Consider the following 14,107-nt stretch of genomic DNA (forward strand, 5'->3'; position numbering starts at 1 on the left):
CTTCTGCCTGTTGCCACTTTTAATGTTTTAGCATAAATAAGCTCTATATTCTATGCTGCCTTCTCATTTCTCTTATCTGATATATTAAGACACCAAAAAAATTTATCAAGTTGATAGGTATAATTCTCCTTTACATTTTCAGTGTTTGGAATCATGCCTAAACCACTGAAGTAAATCTTGCTGAAATCTGTAGGATTGAAGGATAAAAGCAAATGGTGAATGTGATTGCAAAGTCTATTAGTCTTTAGCATTCATTTCTTTCTTTTTGGTTTTATTTTTGACATAGGACCTCATTGTGTGGCCCAGGCTAGCCTGATACTATGTGACCCAGGGTATCTTCAAAACATCAACCTTCTTGTACTTGCTACCAAGTGCTAATGTTGCAGGTGTGTGCCAAAACACCAATATTGTTTCAATCACTTAACTCCAACTTTGTGTTTGTGTGCCAATGAGGCTTTATTTATAGACACTAAAATCTGAATTTCACAGAACTTTCATGCATCAATTTTAGTTTTTGAACAGACATTTCTTCAGTGAAACCAAAAGAACTAGAATTAACTAATCAAGGTATGCTGCAATTTTTCCCTTCCTGAGTATCATTGTGTATCTTTATGATGTTACAGTCAAAAGATTGGCTCAAAAACTTTGTTAGAACTCAGTTACAGCCCAAAGCAAGTTAATACTTCTCAAAACTCATTTGTTCCATTTTCTAATCATCCTACTTTATGACTATGTGCAAACAGATATCTACAGAATATTACAATCTAACATCAAAGAAAATACATTCTACTCAGCCAAAGAATGTACATACTATTCTGCAGGCGATAGAAGCTTTCCCAAAATATACCACATCCTGGGACATGAAACAAATCTTTCAAATTGAGGGAAATTGAAGTAACACCATGTATTTTATCTGACCAGAATACCACAAATTTTAAAATCAATAGCAAATGAATCTCTAGTAAGTTTAAAAACTATTTGAGATTTAAAAACACATTTCTGAATGACGAATGGACCAAAGAACAAAGAAATTAAAATTTTCCTGGAGATGAAAGAAAATGAAAATCCAATGCAACTAAACCTCTGGGACACATTAAAAGCAGTTCTGTGAGGGAATGTATAGCTCTAAACATTTGCATTTAAAAATCAGAAAGGGCTGGGAACCTGGCATTACTCAGCACTTCATAGTGTCTGCCATTTTCTGCCAGGCTTATTTCACTTAACAGGATGTCCTCAAAGTTTACCCCTGTGATAGCTGGGCCAGGCTTTCCTTCCTTCTATGTATGTTTATTTTTAATAAAAGTCAATACATTTTTAACTGATACTTTTACGAACAGAAGCTATGTATATAAGGTATTGTGTAATATTTAGATACATGTCTACATTGTACAAAATTTAAATCAGGCTAACGTTATATATTTTCTCAAATAAATACAATTTCTTTGTGATGAATCTTTCAAAAAATAAAAACAAAAGAGAAAGGTCATGAATAAATGAATTCGTGGCACAACTCAAGAATTTAGAAAAACAACAATCCAAGCCCAAATCCAACAGATTGTAAGAGATAATAAAAAACAATCAAAGCAGAAATTAATGAAATGGAAACAAAGAAAACAATACAAAGAATCAACAAACCTAAGAGCTGGTTCTTTGAGAAGATAAACAAGATCAACAACATTTGACCCAAGCAAACAAAAAAAAGTAAGAGAGGACTCAAATTATCAGAAGCAAAAATGAACAGGGCAAAATTACAGCAGACACCAAAGAAATTCAGAATATTGTAGAGACATACTGTACTCCATTAAGTAGAAAATCTAAACAAAATGGGTAAATTTCTAGATTCATCCAAACCATCAAAGTTAAACCAACAAGAGATCAACAACCTAAAAAGACTCATAAAGAAGGGGGAGATTGAAACCCTAATAGAAGCTTCCCAACTGAATAAAAATCCAGACCCAGGTGGATTGTAAAAGAATTATACTGGACTTTCAAAAAAGATCTACAACTAATATTTCTTATTCAAAAATATCATTTTAATGAATGGTTACTTGAAATTTGAATATCTGTAATTTCTATAACCCAGTTCCAAGAGATCCGACTCTCCCTCTGGCTTACACACACCAAGCTTGTAGGAAAAACACATAAAACAAAAATACACGAATCTTTTCCTAAAAAGAATAACAGCTTTAAAATACCAATATCTATGTTTTCAATATGCAAAGATTATGGATGGAAAATATTTGAAATATCAAAATATTTAATTTGTAAGAATTAAACATTACTATTTAATTTGAAAATGTATCATATAAATGATTTCTTAAAAAGTCAATGTAGTACTTTTTTTTACATCTTCTTATATATTTTTTGTTTAAATTAGAAACAAGCTTGCTTCACATGTCAAACCCAGCTCCCTCTCACTACCCTCCTCCCCAGCCCCCCAGCAACTCCCCCAAACCCACCAACAAATGCCACTCTGTTTCTCAGGAAGGGTGAGGCCCTCCATGGAGGATTTCCAAAGCCTGTCATATCATCAGCCCCTCCCCCATTTGTCCAAGTTGAAAGAGCATCCCTCCATGTGGAATGGGATCTCAAAGTCCATTCGTACACCAGGGAAAAATACTGATCTACTACCTGAGGCTTCATAGGTTACAGAGGCCTCCTCACTGACACTGACATTCAGGGGGTCTGGATCAGTCTGATGCTGGCCTCGCAGACATCAGTCTGGGGTCCATAAGCTCCCCCGTGTTCAGGTCAGCTGTTTCTGTGGGTTTCATCAGACCGATCTTGACCCCTTTGCTCATCACTCCAACCTCTCTACAACTGGGTTCCAGAAGTTCAGTTCAGTGTTTAGTTGTGGGTGTCTGCCTCTACTTCCATCAGCCATTGGATGAAGGCTCTAAGATGGTATATAAGGTAGTCATTAATCTCATTATCAGAGGAGAGCATTTAAGGTGGCCTCTCCACTATTGCCTAGATTGCAAGTTGGTGTCATCTTTGTAGATCTCTCAAACTCTCGCTCGTACCAGATCATTCCTCAAACCTATAATAACTCGGTCTATGATGGTATCTCTCATCCTGCTCTCCTCTATTCTTATCCTGACTCAACCATACTGCTCCCACATGTTCTCCTCTCCCCTACTCTTCTCCCCATCTCTTTCTCTCAGCTCCTTCTCCCCTTCCCACATGCTCCCAATCTGCTCAGGAGAATCTGTCCCAGTCCCCTTCTCTGGGGTACCATGCACATCTTTATTAGTGTTCTCCCTGTTTCCCAGATGCTTTGGCAGTGGAATTATAGGCTGGCAATCCCCTGATCCATGTCTAAAATCCATGTATGAGTGAGTACATACCATGTTTGTCTTTTTGTGACTGGGTTACCTCACTCAGGATGGTTCTTCTAATGCCATCCATTTGCCTGCAAATTTCAAGATTCCATTGTTTTTTCCTCTTTACTCCATTAGGGTACATGTACCACATTTTCTCTATCCACTCTTCAGTTGAGGGGCATCTAGGTTGCTTCTAGGTTCTGGCTATTACAAATAATGCTGCTATGAACACAGTAGAACAGATGTCCTTGTTGTATGAATTTGCATCTTTTGGATATATGCCTAAGAGTGGAATTGCTGGGTCTTGTGGTACATTGATTCTCATTTTCCTGAGGAATCTCCATATCGATCTCCAAGGTGACTGTACAAGTTGACACTCCCACCAGCAGTGGAGGAGTGTTCCCCTCTCTCCACATCCTCTCTAGCATACACTGTCATTAGTGTTTTTTATTTTAGCCCTTCTGATGGGAGTAAGATGGTATCTCAGAGTTGTTTTGATTTGCATTTCCCTGATTGCTAAGGATGTTGAGCACTTTCTCAAGTGTCTCTCAGCCATTCTAGACTCCTCTATTGATAATTCTCTATTTAGTTCTATACCCCACTTTTGAATTAGATCCTTTGGTGTTTTGGAGACTTGCTTCTTGAGCTCTTTGGAAATTTTGGAGATCAGTCCTCTGTCAGATGGAGGGTTAGTGAATATCTTTTCCCATTCTGTTGGCTTCTTTTTGTCTTGCTGTCTCTTTTGCCTTACAGGAGCTTATCAGTTGCAGGAGGTCCCATTTATTAATTGTCCATCTTAGTGTCTGTGCTACTGGTGCTATGTTGAGGAAGCTGTCTCCTGTACCAATTCGTTCCAGAGTACTTCCCACCTTCTCTTCCTGGAGGTTCAGTGTGGCTGGATTGATGTTGAGTCTTTGATCCATTTGGACTTAAGTTTTGCATATGGTGATAGATATGGATCTATCTGTTGTATTTTACATGCCAGCATCCAGTTATCCAGCACCACTTGTTGAAGATGCTTTCTTTTCTCCATTGTATAGTTTTAGCTTCTTTGTCAAAGATCAGGTGTTCAAAGGTGTGTGGGTTAATATCAGGGTCTTCAATTCAATTCCATTGGTCTACCTGTCTATTTTTGTGCCAATACCAAGCTATTTTCAGGACCATATATAGCTCTAGAGTAGAGTTTGAAGTCAAGTATGGTGATGCCTCCGGAAGTTCCTTTATTGTAAAGGACTGTTATGGCTATCCTGGGCCTTTTGTTTTTCCATAAAATATTGAGGATTGTCCTTTCAAGGTCTGTGAAGAATTGTGCTGGGAATTTGATAGGGATTGTATTGAATCTGTAGATTGCCTTGGTAAGATTGCCATTTTTACTGTGCTGATCCTAGCTATCCAAGAACATGGGAGATCTTTCCATTTTCTGGTATCTTCTTTAATTTCTGTCTTTAAAGACTCAAAGTTCTTCCTATGCAGGTATTTCATCTGCTAGGTTAGAGTTGTCAAGATATTTTATGCTGTTTTTGGCTATTGTAAAGTGTGATGTTTCTCTGATTTCTTTCTCATCACTTTTATTGTCTATATATAGCAGAGCTACTTATTTTTTTATTTAAATTTCTATCCTGCCACATTGCAGAAGGTTTATCAGCTGTAGGAGTTTCCTGGTATAATTCTTTGGATCACATACATAGACTATGATATCATCTGCAGATAGTGAAAGTTTGATTTCTTCCTTTCTAATTTGTATCCCCTTGATTGACTTTTGTTTTATTATTGCTCTAGCTAGAACTTCAAGTAAAATATTGAAGAGATAGAGTGTGGACACCCTTGTCTTGTTCCTGATTTTAGAGGAATTGCGTTGAGTTTCTCTCCATTTAGTTTGATGTTGGCTGTCAGTTTGCTGTATATTGCTTTTATAATGTTTAGGTGTGTTCCTGTTATCGATAATCTCTCCAAGACCTTTATCATAAAGGGGTGTTGGATCTTGTCAAAGGCTTTTTCAGCATCTAGTGAGATGATCATGTGTTTTTTCTTTTTCAGATTGTTTATATGGTGGATTACATTTATAGGTTTTCATATGTTTAACCAACCCTGCATCCCTTGGAGGAAGCCTACTTGATAGCAAGATCATATTTATCTATGCCCTGTATTGGTCGTTTTCCTTTCTTTCTGTCTGCTGCTTTTCATTTAAGTTATCATATGGCAACAGAGATGAGAAAAGTAGAACTAGGCATTCACTTGACCTTAGATCACTATGGGAAAGCAGACTTCACAGCCTTTGAAGGAACAACAACCAAAGATTCACATCTCAACTGTGTTCCAGGGAATCTTAGCATCCAATTCTGTGCAGCAGTACATTAACACAAAGTAAGTGCTCTAGTGTGGACACTTGCTGTCTGTGATGCCACTTGCAAACTTAGCTTTGTCTAGCTCTCTGCCGAGTGGATGGTTTTACATGGCATAATGACAGGAAAGAGCGGACAGGTATGGATTTCAGTGAAATTGAGAAGAGGTAGACATCCTGGTTCAACAGCCTTATTGCTGTGTGCTTGATGACGAAACTAAGTGGTATGAAACTGCTTGAGATCCAGCTGTGTTTTCCTAACTTCTTGACTTTTATCCATGAAAGAAATATGGGCAGTTAGGGGCTGGAGAGATTGTTCAGGAGTTAAGAGTACCAGATGCTCTTCCAGAGGACCCAGCTTCAATTCCCAGAACCCAGATGGTAGGGTAGGTAACTAATTCATCTGTAACTCCAGTTTCAGGGGGTCTGGCACCCTCACACAGATGTTCATACAAGGAAAACACCAATATGTTTAAAAATATTTTTAAAAAAAGAAGTAAGGACATTCAAATATACAAAAATTCATACTTCTAAAGACAAAAAGAGTGACCCTGGGAATGTTCTAAAACATGGACTGACTGCAATGTTTTCACACAGAGATGCTTAAGATTTAGAGTAAGAGCATTCAATTTCTGTCTTGATGGTCTGAATAAAAGCATTGCTTTTCTTCCATAATAGTATCTGTATTCACATGGGTGTTTACACATGAGTGACAACAATTTAATAATCCCCACTGAAACTACACCAGCAGCAGTGGAACTGGCCAGTTGATTTCCACTAGCTTGCCTAACTGTATATTTAGCTCTCATAATGAACCTGAGACCTAGGGACCATGACAACACACAGGAGTCCATTGCAAAATTTTAAAGATAAAAATCCAAGAGATTTCTTGCATTTCCTCTAAAGCATTTGGACACCAGCCAACATATGTCAATATGTGTGAACATGTGTACCTGCATGCTTTGATAACATTTTAATGACTCCGGTTAAAATTGCACGTTCAAACCTTCGGTCAGTTACTTCTACTTTCCTGTCCAGTAACACTCTCTTTACCAGGCTTACATTAAGCCTGAGGCTGGGGGATTTGAATATAAGACAGGAGCACAGCAGAAGAACCTTAAAGATGTAACTCCTTGAGTTTGCTGTCAAGGCAAATAGATCAAGGACACTAACATAGTCGATCATCCAAAGGGCTTTACCTTCAAAAACACATCTTTCAAAGACTAATGTCAACAATCGTTGCACACTGGACCTAATATATCATTTTATCTGTAGTTTTAAGGTAAGGAAGTAGGTAAAGATACTCAGCTGCTAGTTAGGATTGTGTGCATATTGAAATAGAGATGTTGTAATTGATTGTTTTTAACTAATTTAACTTTAAATATTTTCCAGGCATATAAACAATTTCAAACCAAAGGAAATCTTCCGCATGACAAGCAACATAGGTAGGTGTCAAGCACTGGAAGGGGATTTTGTGTTAAAATTCAGAGAGTAGCCTGGGTCTAAGAAAAGTCATTAGGCAAGTGTTGAGAGCTTTTTCAGTTGTTTAGTGTGTGACTGCCACATATTAAAATCAGTGCAAAAAGAATTTTCTGATGAATGCAATTCTTCAGCTCTTTTTTCAAGTGACCTTGTGATACAACATGTAAAGATACATATGTTGAATTAGAGGGAATGGAGAACAGTGTATCTCCTATGTGATTCCGTTTCCTCCTGCTTATAAAATATTCCTTTCACAATATGCATACCCAGTAGGTAGTATATTTAGGACAATAAGTCATTGAGGTGACAATACCTGAGATCTGTGAAATTTAATAATGAAACAATTACTGATGGTGTAATGAGACAAGGAATGACGTTATTAATAAAAGTCTGCTTTCACTCCACACTCGTCCCCAACCCACCAGTCCACTGCAATGCATTTCTTTGTGCTCGCTCTGTGGCTGTGTCATTTCACCAGTTATTGGTAATATTTCTCTGCCTCTGCTACTGTAATGCATCCAGACAGTGACAAATGTTTATCTCCAATGCTAAAATTTAAAGCTTCCTATAACAGCCTACAATAGAGTCCTACTGTGCTTTCTCTGACACTGGGACATCATTGGTTGGTCCCAATGACTGCTGATGCACTTAAATATATGTATTTCAATAAGACTGAACATTACTCCCTTGGCTGCACTTGTGTGCAATATAGCTAGCATAAGTACAGTCCCAACTGTCCTGTAAGGACCCAAAAACTGTTTGAGAAAACCCTGAAGGATGTATTGATCAAATGTATACTTTTGAAATTCCTAAAAAGTCAGTGTCAGGAATACAATCAAAACTAATTTGGGGGAGTCTGGCTCTATTTTTTGAACATCAGCCTTTGGTGTACAGTTTTAGGGGAGCTAAAGATGTGTGAGAAAGTGGAAATTTGTGACTTTTAAATTAAATAGTCAGTCAGGAAGAGGATTTCTAGTGTCTTTACACTAAACTTGAGATGAAGAAATCTTCTTCATCAACTTGCTGAGTGCTCAAAGAGTGATTGTTCCAATAAATAGAATGACTCTGGAGCTATATACAACAACATTTAAAGCTGAGTCCCCACATACAACTGTTGCAATTTGATGGAAGTATAGTCTCTTTTCATCTCTTCTCATCTACTGGGACTAAGTAAACACTGCTTCTCAAGAATTTATAAAAGAACCATTCACCAGACAACTTAGGCTTGAGATAAATAGACCCTCTAGATCATCATGAGTCTCCTACTGCTTTTTCCCAAAACCTACAAATGGACCCACTGATGATGACAACTGGAGAGAGGAGGCAGAAACAGAGGGAGGAGGAGTAGGTGTCTACTTGATTCCTGTTTTTTTTTGTTTTGTTTTGTTTTGTTTTTTGGTTTTTTGGTTTTTTTGTTTGTTTGTTTGTTTACGGGACAGGGTTTCTTTGTTTTGGAGGCTGTCGGTTCAGCCTGGCCTCGAACTCACGGAGATCCGCCTGCCTCTGCCTCCTGAGTGCTGGAATTAAAGGCGTGCACCACCAACACCCGGCGATTCCTGTTTTTGAGAGAGGCTGAAATTGGGAACCTGTATTCAGACCCAGGCAGCTTCAGCCTTTTTCAGTCCTATAATATGTCACATGAGTCTCCACCAACTGCCTCCTACACAGACACAGATTCACACACACACACACACACACACACACACACACAACACAACTCACACACACCACAGACACACACACACACACACACACACACACACACAACACAGCACCACAGACGCACGTACACACAGTTTCCTCCTCTTCCCTGCCTGCTCAAAATGACACTGTTGACAGCTCACAGTTCACAGTCCCATCATTCATTTAGTTAATGACACAATAAGAAGAGGGTGGAGCTACTCCTTCATTTTCTCACAGCAGAGGGCTCAGTGCTGCTTGTCACTAACTCATAAACCCTGCCTTTAGCAATAAACAAACGATCTTTCAGGAAAATTCCAGACTCTATATGTTCATAACCAAGAGTCTCCCTATACAATATAGAATAAAACTGATTAATAATAATAATAATATTAACAAATTAGGGAAAGATAACTTGAAAGTGGTCCTTCCACTTTTTTTAGGGAAGCCAGAATCTTTGATGCTCAAGTAACAGAACTCCAAATAGAATTACACAGATTTCAATTGAGGGGGGAAAATGTTTAGACCATTGAAGTTTCATGCCAAAAGCATCAAAATGAACCATGGTTAGTTTTTTTCTGTTATAAATATTCTAAGTGTCATGACTTAATAGGTTTTCTTTTCCAATGTTGCTATCTAGAGAAAAAACACTAAATGATTTTCTATGGGGTAGTTTAATTATCAAATTAACCACAATATTCAGAATGTGGACAACAATCTATTTCAGATGCTACAACAACAAAGAAACACTTCTGATTGTATCCTAGGAGCTTAGGAAGGCAAGATAAATAGCCTGAGCCTTGAAACAAAAAAAAAAGAAAGTAACAGGGTGATTTAATGGAGATGGAAAACTACACCAGAGTCAAAGAACTTATTTTCCTTGGCCTGACCCAGAGTCAAGAAGTGAGTGTGTTGCTGTTTCTTTTCCTTCTCCTGGTGTATGTGACAACTCTACTGGGAAACCTTCTCATCATGGTCACCGTGACCTGTGAGTCTCGCCTTCACACCCCCATGTATTTCTTGCTCAGGAATTTGTCTATTGCTGACATCTGCTTTTCCTCCATCACTGCACCCAAGGTCCTTGTGGACCTTCTCTCACACAGAAAGACCATCTCTTTCAATGGCTGTCTCGCTCAGATGTTTTTCTTTCACCTTATTGGAGGAGTGGATGTGTTTTCTCTCTCAGTGATGGCTTTAGATCGATATGTGGCCATCTCTAAGCCCCTGCACTATGTGACCATCATGAGCAGAGGCCGTTGCATTGGGTTAATAGTGGCCTCCTGGGCAGGAGGCTTTGTCCACTCCATCGTGCAGATCTCTCTCTTGCTGACACTTCCGTTTTGTGGACCCAATGTTCTTGACACTTTCTACTGTGATGTCCCCCAGGTTCTCAAACTTGCATGCACAGACATCTTTGTTTTGGAGATGCTGATGATTTCCAATAATGGGATGCTCACCACGCTGTGGTTTTTCTTGCTCCTGGTGTCCTACATGGTCATATTATTATTGCTGAGGTCTCAGTCAGGAGAGGGCAGGACAAAAGCCTTCTCCACCTGCACCTCACACATCACTGTGGTCACCCTGCACTTTGTGCCCTGTATCTACGTCTATGCCAGACCATTCACTGCCCTCCCCACAGATAAAGCCATCTCTGTGACCTTCACAGTCATCTCCCCTCTGCTCAACCCCTTGATCTACACTCTGAGAAACCAGGAGATGAAGTCAGCCATGAGGAGACTCAGGAAAAGACTTGGCCCTTCTGATGGAATAGAGAAGTAGCTTCTGCCTGTTGCCACTTTAAATGTTCAGGCATAAATAAGCTCTATTTTCTATGCTGCCTACTCATTTCTCTTATTCTGATATATTAAGACACCAAAAAAATTATCAAGTTGATAGGTATAATTCTCCTTTACATTTTCAGTGTTTGGAATCATGCCTAAACCACTGAAGTAAATCTTGCTGAAATCTGTAGGATTGAAGGATAAAAGCAAATGGTGAATGTGATTGCAAAGTCTATTAGTCTTTAGCATTCATTTCTTTCTTTTTGGTTTTATTTTTGACATAGGACCTCATTGTGTGGCCCAGGCTAGCCTGATACTATGTGACCCAGGGTATCTTCAAAACATCAACCTTCTTGTACTTGCTACCAAGTGCTAATGTTGCAGGTGTGTGCCAAAACACCAATATTGTTTCAATCACTTAACTCCAACTTTGTGTTTGTGTGCCAATGAGTCTTTATTTATAGACACTAAAAAATCTGAACTTCTCAGAACTTTCATGCATCAATTTTAGTTTTTGAACAGACATTTCTTCAGTGAAACCAAAAGAACTAGAATTGATTAATCAAAGTGTGTTGCAATTTTTCCCTTCCTGAGTATCATTGTGCATCTTTATGATGTTACAGTCAAAAGATTGGCTCAAAAACTTTGTTAGAACTCAGTTACAGCCCAAAGCAAGTTAATACTTCTCAAAACTCATTTGTTCCAATTTCTTTTTATGAAAAATATATTTTTAATAAATGAAAAAAGATTTTAAAGAAGAAAGGATATTTCCAATCCTCCTTTGGTTGAGCCTGTGAATGCAGATAGGAAGGGTCAATCACGGAGTCACACCCCGAGTTGCTGGAGGATGAGGCTGTATCATGTGACTCTGAGAGGTACAGCTCAGCTCACAACAAGTAGTCATGTAGGGTGTCTCAGAATGAGGTCACACTATCAATCCCCACCAGGAACTTAGAAGTGGTGGAGTCGTCCATCCATAAGCACCAAGTTGGAGCTAGGAGGTGCAATTGCTGCCCAGCGTGGCTTGTCCTTCCAGTGTAGTCACAGTTAAAGGACGTCTGGCATCATCACAGTGACCCACTCTAACTAGTTCAAACATAATTCAGTCCTGCAGTATCTGGTTCCTGGCATGAACAAGCTTCCAAATGCCAAAGGAAGAAACGTGGCAAGAACTGACAATCTTGTTAAGTCTTTAGTCTTTCCTGTTACTGTGATAGCATGCCCAACAACGCAATACATAGGAGAGGGGTTTTATTTTTACTCACAACTCCACACTAGATAATTTCTTTTTTTAATGTATTTTCCCCTCCTCCCATGCCCTCCCACTAACCTCCCCATCCTCCCTCCCCAAATCCACACTACTTTGCCCTGGGAGGCCTCCCTGGGGGGTATCCATAGTCTGTCATTTCATCAGGGCAGGTGCTAGGCATAAAAAATGACTTCATGGTGCAACTCAAGAATTTGGAAAAACAACAAACCAAACCCAAATCCAACAGATTGTAAGAGATAATAAAAAACAATCAAAGCAGAAATTAATGAAATGGAAACAAAGAAAACAATACAAAAAATGAGTCTAAGAGCTGGTTCTTTTAGAAGATAAACAAGATCAACCGACTTTTGACCCAAGCAAACAAAACAAAGAGAGGACTCAAATTATCATTACAACAGACACCAAAGAAATTCAGAATATTGTAGAGATTTACTGTACTCCATTAAGTAGAAAATTTAAACAAAATGGATAAATTTCTAGATTCATCCGAACCATTAAAGTTAAACCAAGAAGAGATCAACAACCTAAGCAGACCCATAAAAAAAGAGGAGATTGAAACCCTAATAGAAGCTTCCCGACTTAATAAAAATCTAGACCCACGTAGATTCACAACAGAATTATACTGGACTTTCAAAAAAGACCTACAACTAATATTTCTTATTCAGAAAATTTCATTTTAATGAATGGTTATTTGAAATTTGAATATCTGTAACTTTTATAACCCCAGTTCTAAGAGATTGCACTCTCCCTCTGTCCTCCATACATACCAAGCACATAGGAAAAACACATGAAACAAAAATGCATAAATCTTTTCCTAAAAAGAATAACAGCTGTCCGTCCGGGTCTCTGCCTCCGGGACCTGCGGCGGTGGTGAGGTCCAGAGCACGGCTTCCCCGCGGGCGGGCGGCGTGATGGGTTGCGGGAACTCCACTGCCACCAGCGGGGGCGCGGGCCGAGGTGCAACAGGAGCAGTTAAAGATGCGACGGAAGACTCCATAACAGACGACGACAAGAGGAGAAACTATGGAGGAGTGTATGTTGGCCTGCCCTCTGAAGCTGCCAATATGGTGTCTAGTCAAGCAAAGGCAGTACGAAAGAATTAGAGGAAGATAATGCAATGTCTGGATACCCAAGAGCTTGCTCATGAATTTGGAAGGAATTTGGCTCCAGGAACCTTGTGTCTTCAAACTAATTCTGAAAGGTTGTCCCCTGCTGTGCCACCACTCCCAAATCCTAACTGTGTAGTCAAAGCCATGGGTACATACTGAATGTTGTGGCCACTGAAGGAAATGGGTGAGACTTCGTGCTCACTGGGGGGACTGTGTGTGCCCACCAGTGAGAGAGCCCTGAAGGCTGCTGCTACCCAGCCTGGGCCACCAGGATTCATAGCAGTTTCCATCCTGGCCATTCAACACAGTTCACAAAATTCATGTCTTTTCACTGACACTCTTTTGATAGTTTTTATATAATGCAATCCTTGTATTTATAACATGACATTAGGGACATATAAAGGAATTACCTGAAGTAATTGCCTCTTGTCCCTTGATGTTTCTACTTCGTTATTTTGTAGCTGTAAAGTTGGTAAATGGAGTCCTACACTTAGCTCCCTTTCTTACTACTTGGTTTAAAATTTTTATTTAAATGTAAGGGAATTCCCTCTGTTGAGAGCACTGCAGTATTTGAAAATGAACTGTTTAAATTTGCATGCTGTCCTCACATGGGTATTAATTCCTGTTCTCTTTAGTCAGAGGCTTACATGGCCACAGATTCTCCAGCTGCCCAGCTGCCTGTTCTCCTTGCGTGTAACCAGCATTTCATCGTGTTCATTCCGTACTGTCTCTTAGGGCTGGCAGGTGAGGCTTGGCAGGATGGCTACCTGGAAAGTTCTTAATTTGCTAACAACATGTATACCTACTTATGACTGCGGTGTAAGTGGCTCAGTTCACCAATGTATTTCCGCAATTAAACATTTTTATCCCCCTTAAAAAAAAAGAATAACAGCTTTAAAATATCAATATCTACATTTTTAATATGCAAAGGTTACTGAAGGAATATATTTTAAATACCAAAATATAAAATTAGTAAGAATTAAACATTATTAATTAATTTGAATATGAATCATATAAATGATTTTTTAAAAGTCAACATAGTATTATATTTTTTTACATCTTTTTTTATTTAAATTGGAAGCAAGCTTGCTTCACATGTCAATCCGGGCTCTGTCTCTCTC

At 38.9% G+C, this 14,107-nt stretch overlaps 2 protein-coding genes across 2 annotated transcripts; both read left to right on the forward strand.

Moving 5' to 3' along the window:
• Positions 1-9,663: 9,663 nt before the first annotated feature.
• On the forward strand, positions 9,664-10,605 carry LOC121134439 (olfactory receptor 4D10). Its single transcript, XM_040732661.1, has one exon. The coding sequence runs from the start codon at positions 9,664-9,666 to the stop codon at positions 10,603-10,605; it is 942 nt and encodes a 313-aa protein (XP_040588595.1).
• A 2,112-nt stretch (positions 10,606-12,717) lies between these two features.
• Positions 12,718-12,980, forward strand: LOC101833360 (overexpressed in colon carcinoma 1 protein homolog). The gene has a single exon (XM_005063809.4). It carries the CDS (start codon positions 12,789-12,791, stop codon positions 12,978-12,980), a length of 192 nt encoding a protein of 63 aa, XP_005063866.1. The 5' UTR covers positions 12,718-12,788.
• The last annotated feature ends 1,127 nt before the right edge of the window (positions 12,981-14,107 follow it).

Source organism: Mesocricetus auratus, unplaced genomic scaffold, assembly GCF_017639785.1.
Source record: "Mesocricetus auratus isolate SY011 unplaced genomic scaffold, BCM_Maur_2.0 Super-Scaffold_4256, whole genome shotgun sequence".
In the NCBI taxonomy this organism is placed as follows: Eukaryota; Metazoa; Chordata; class Mammalia; order Rodentia; family Cricetidae; genus Mesocricetus; species Mesocricetus auratus.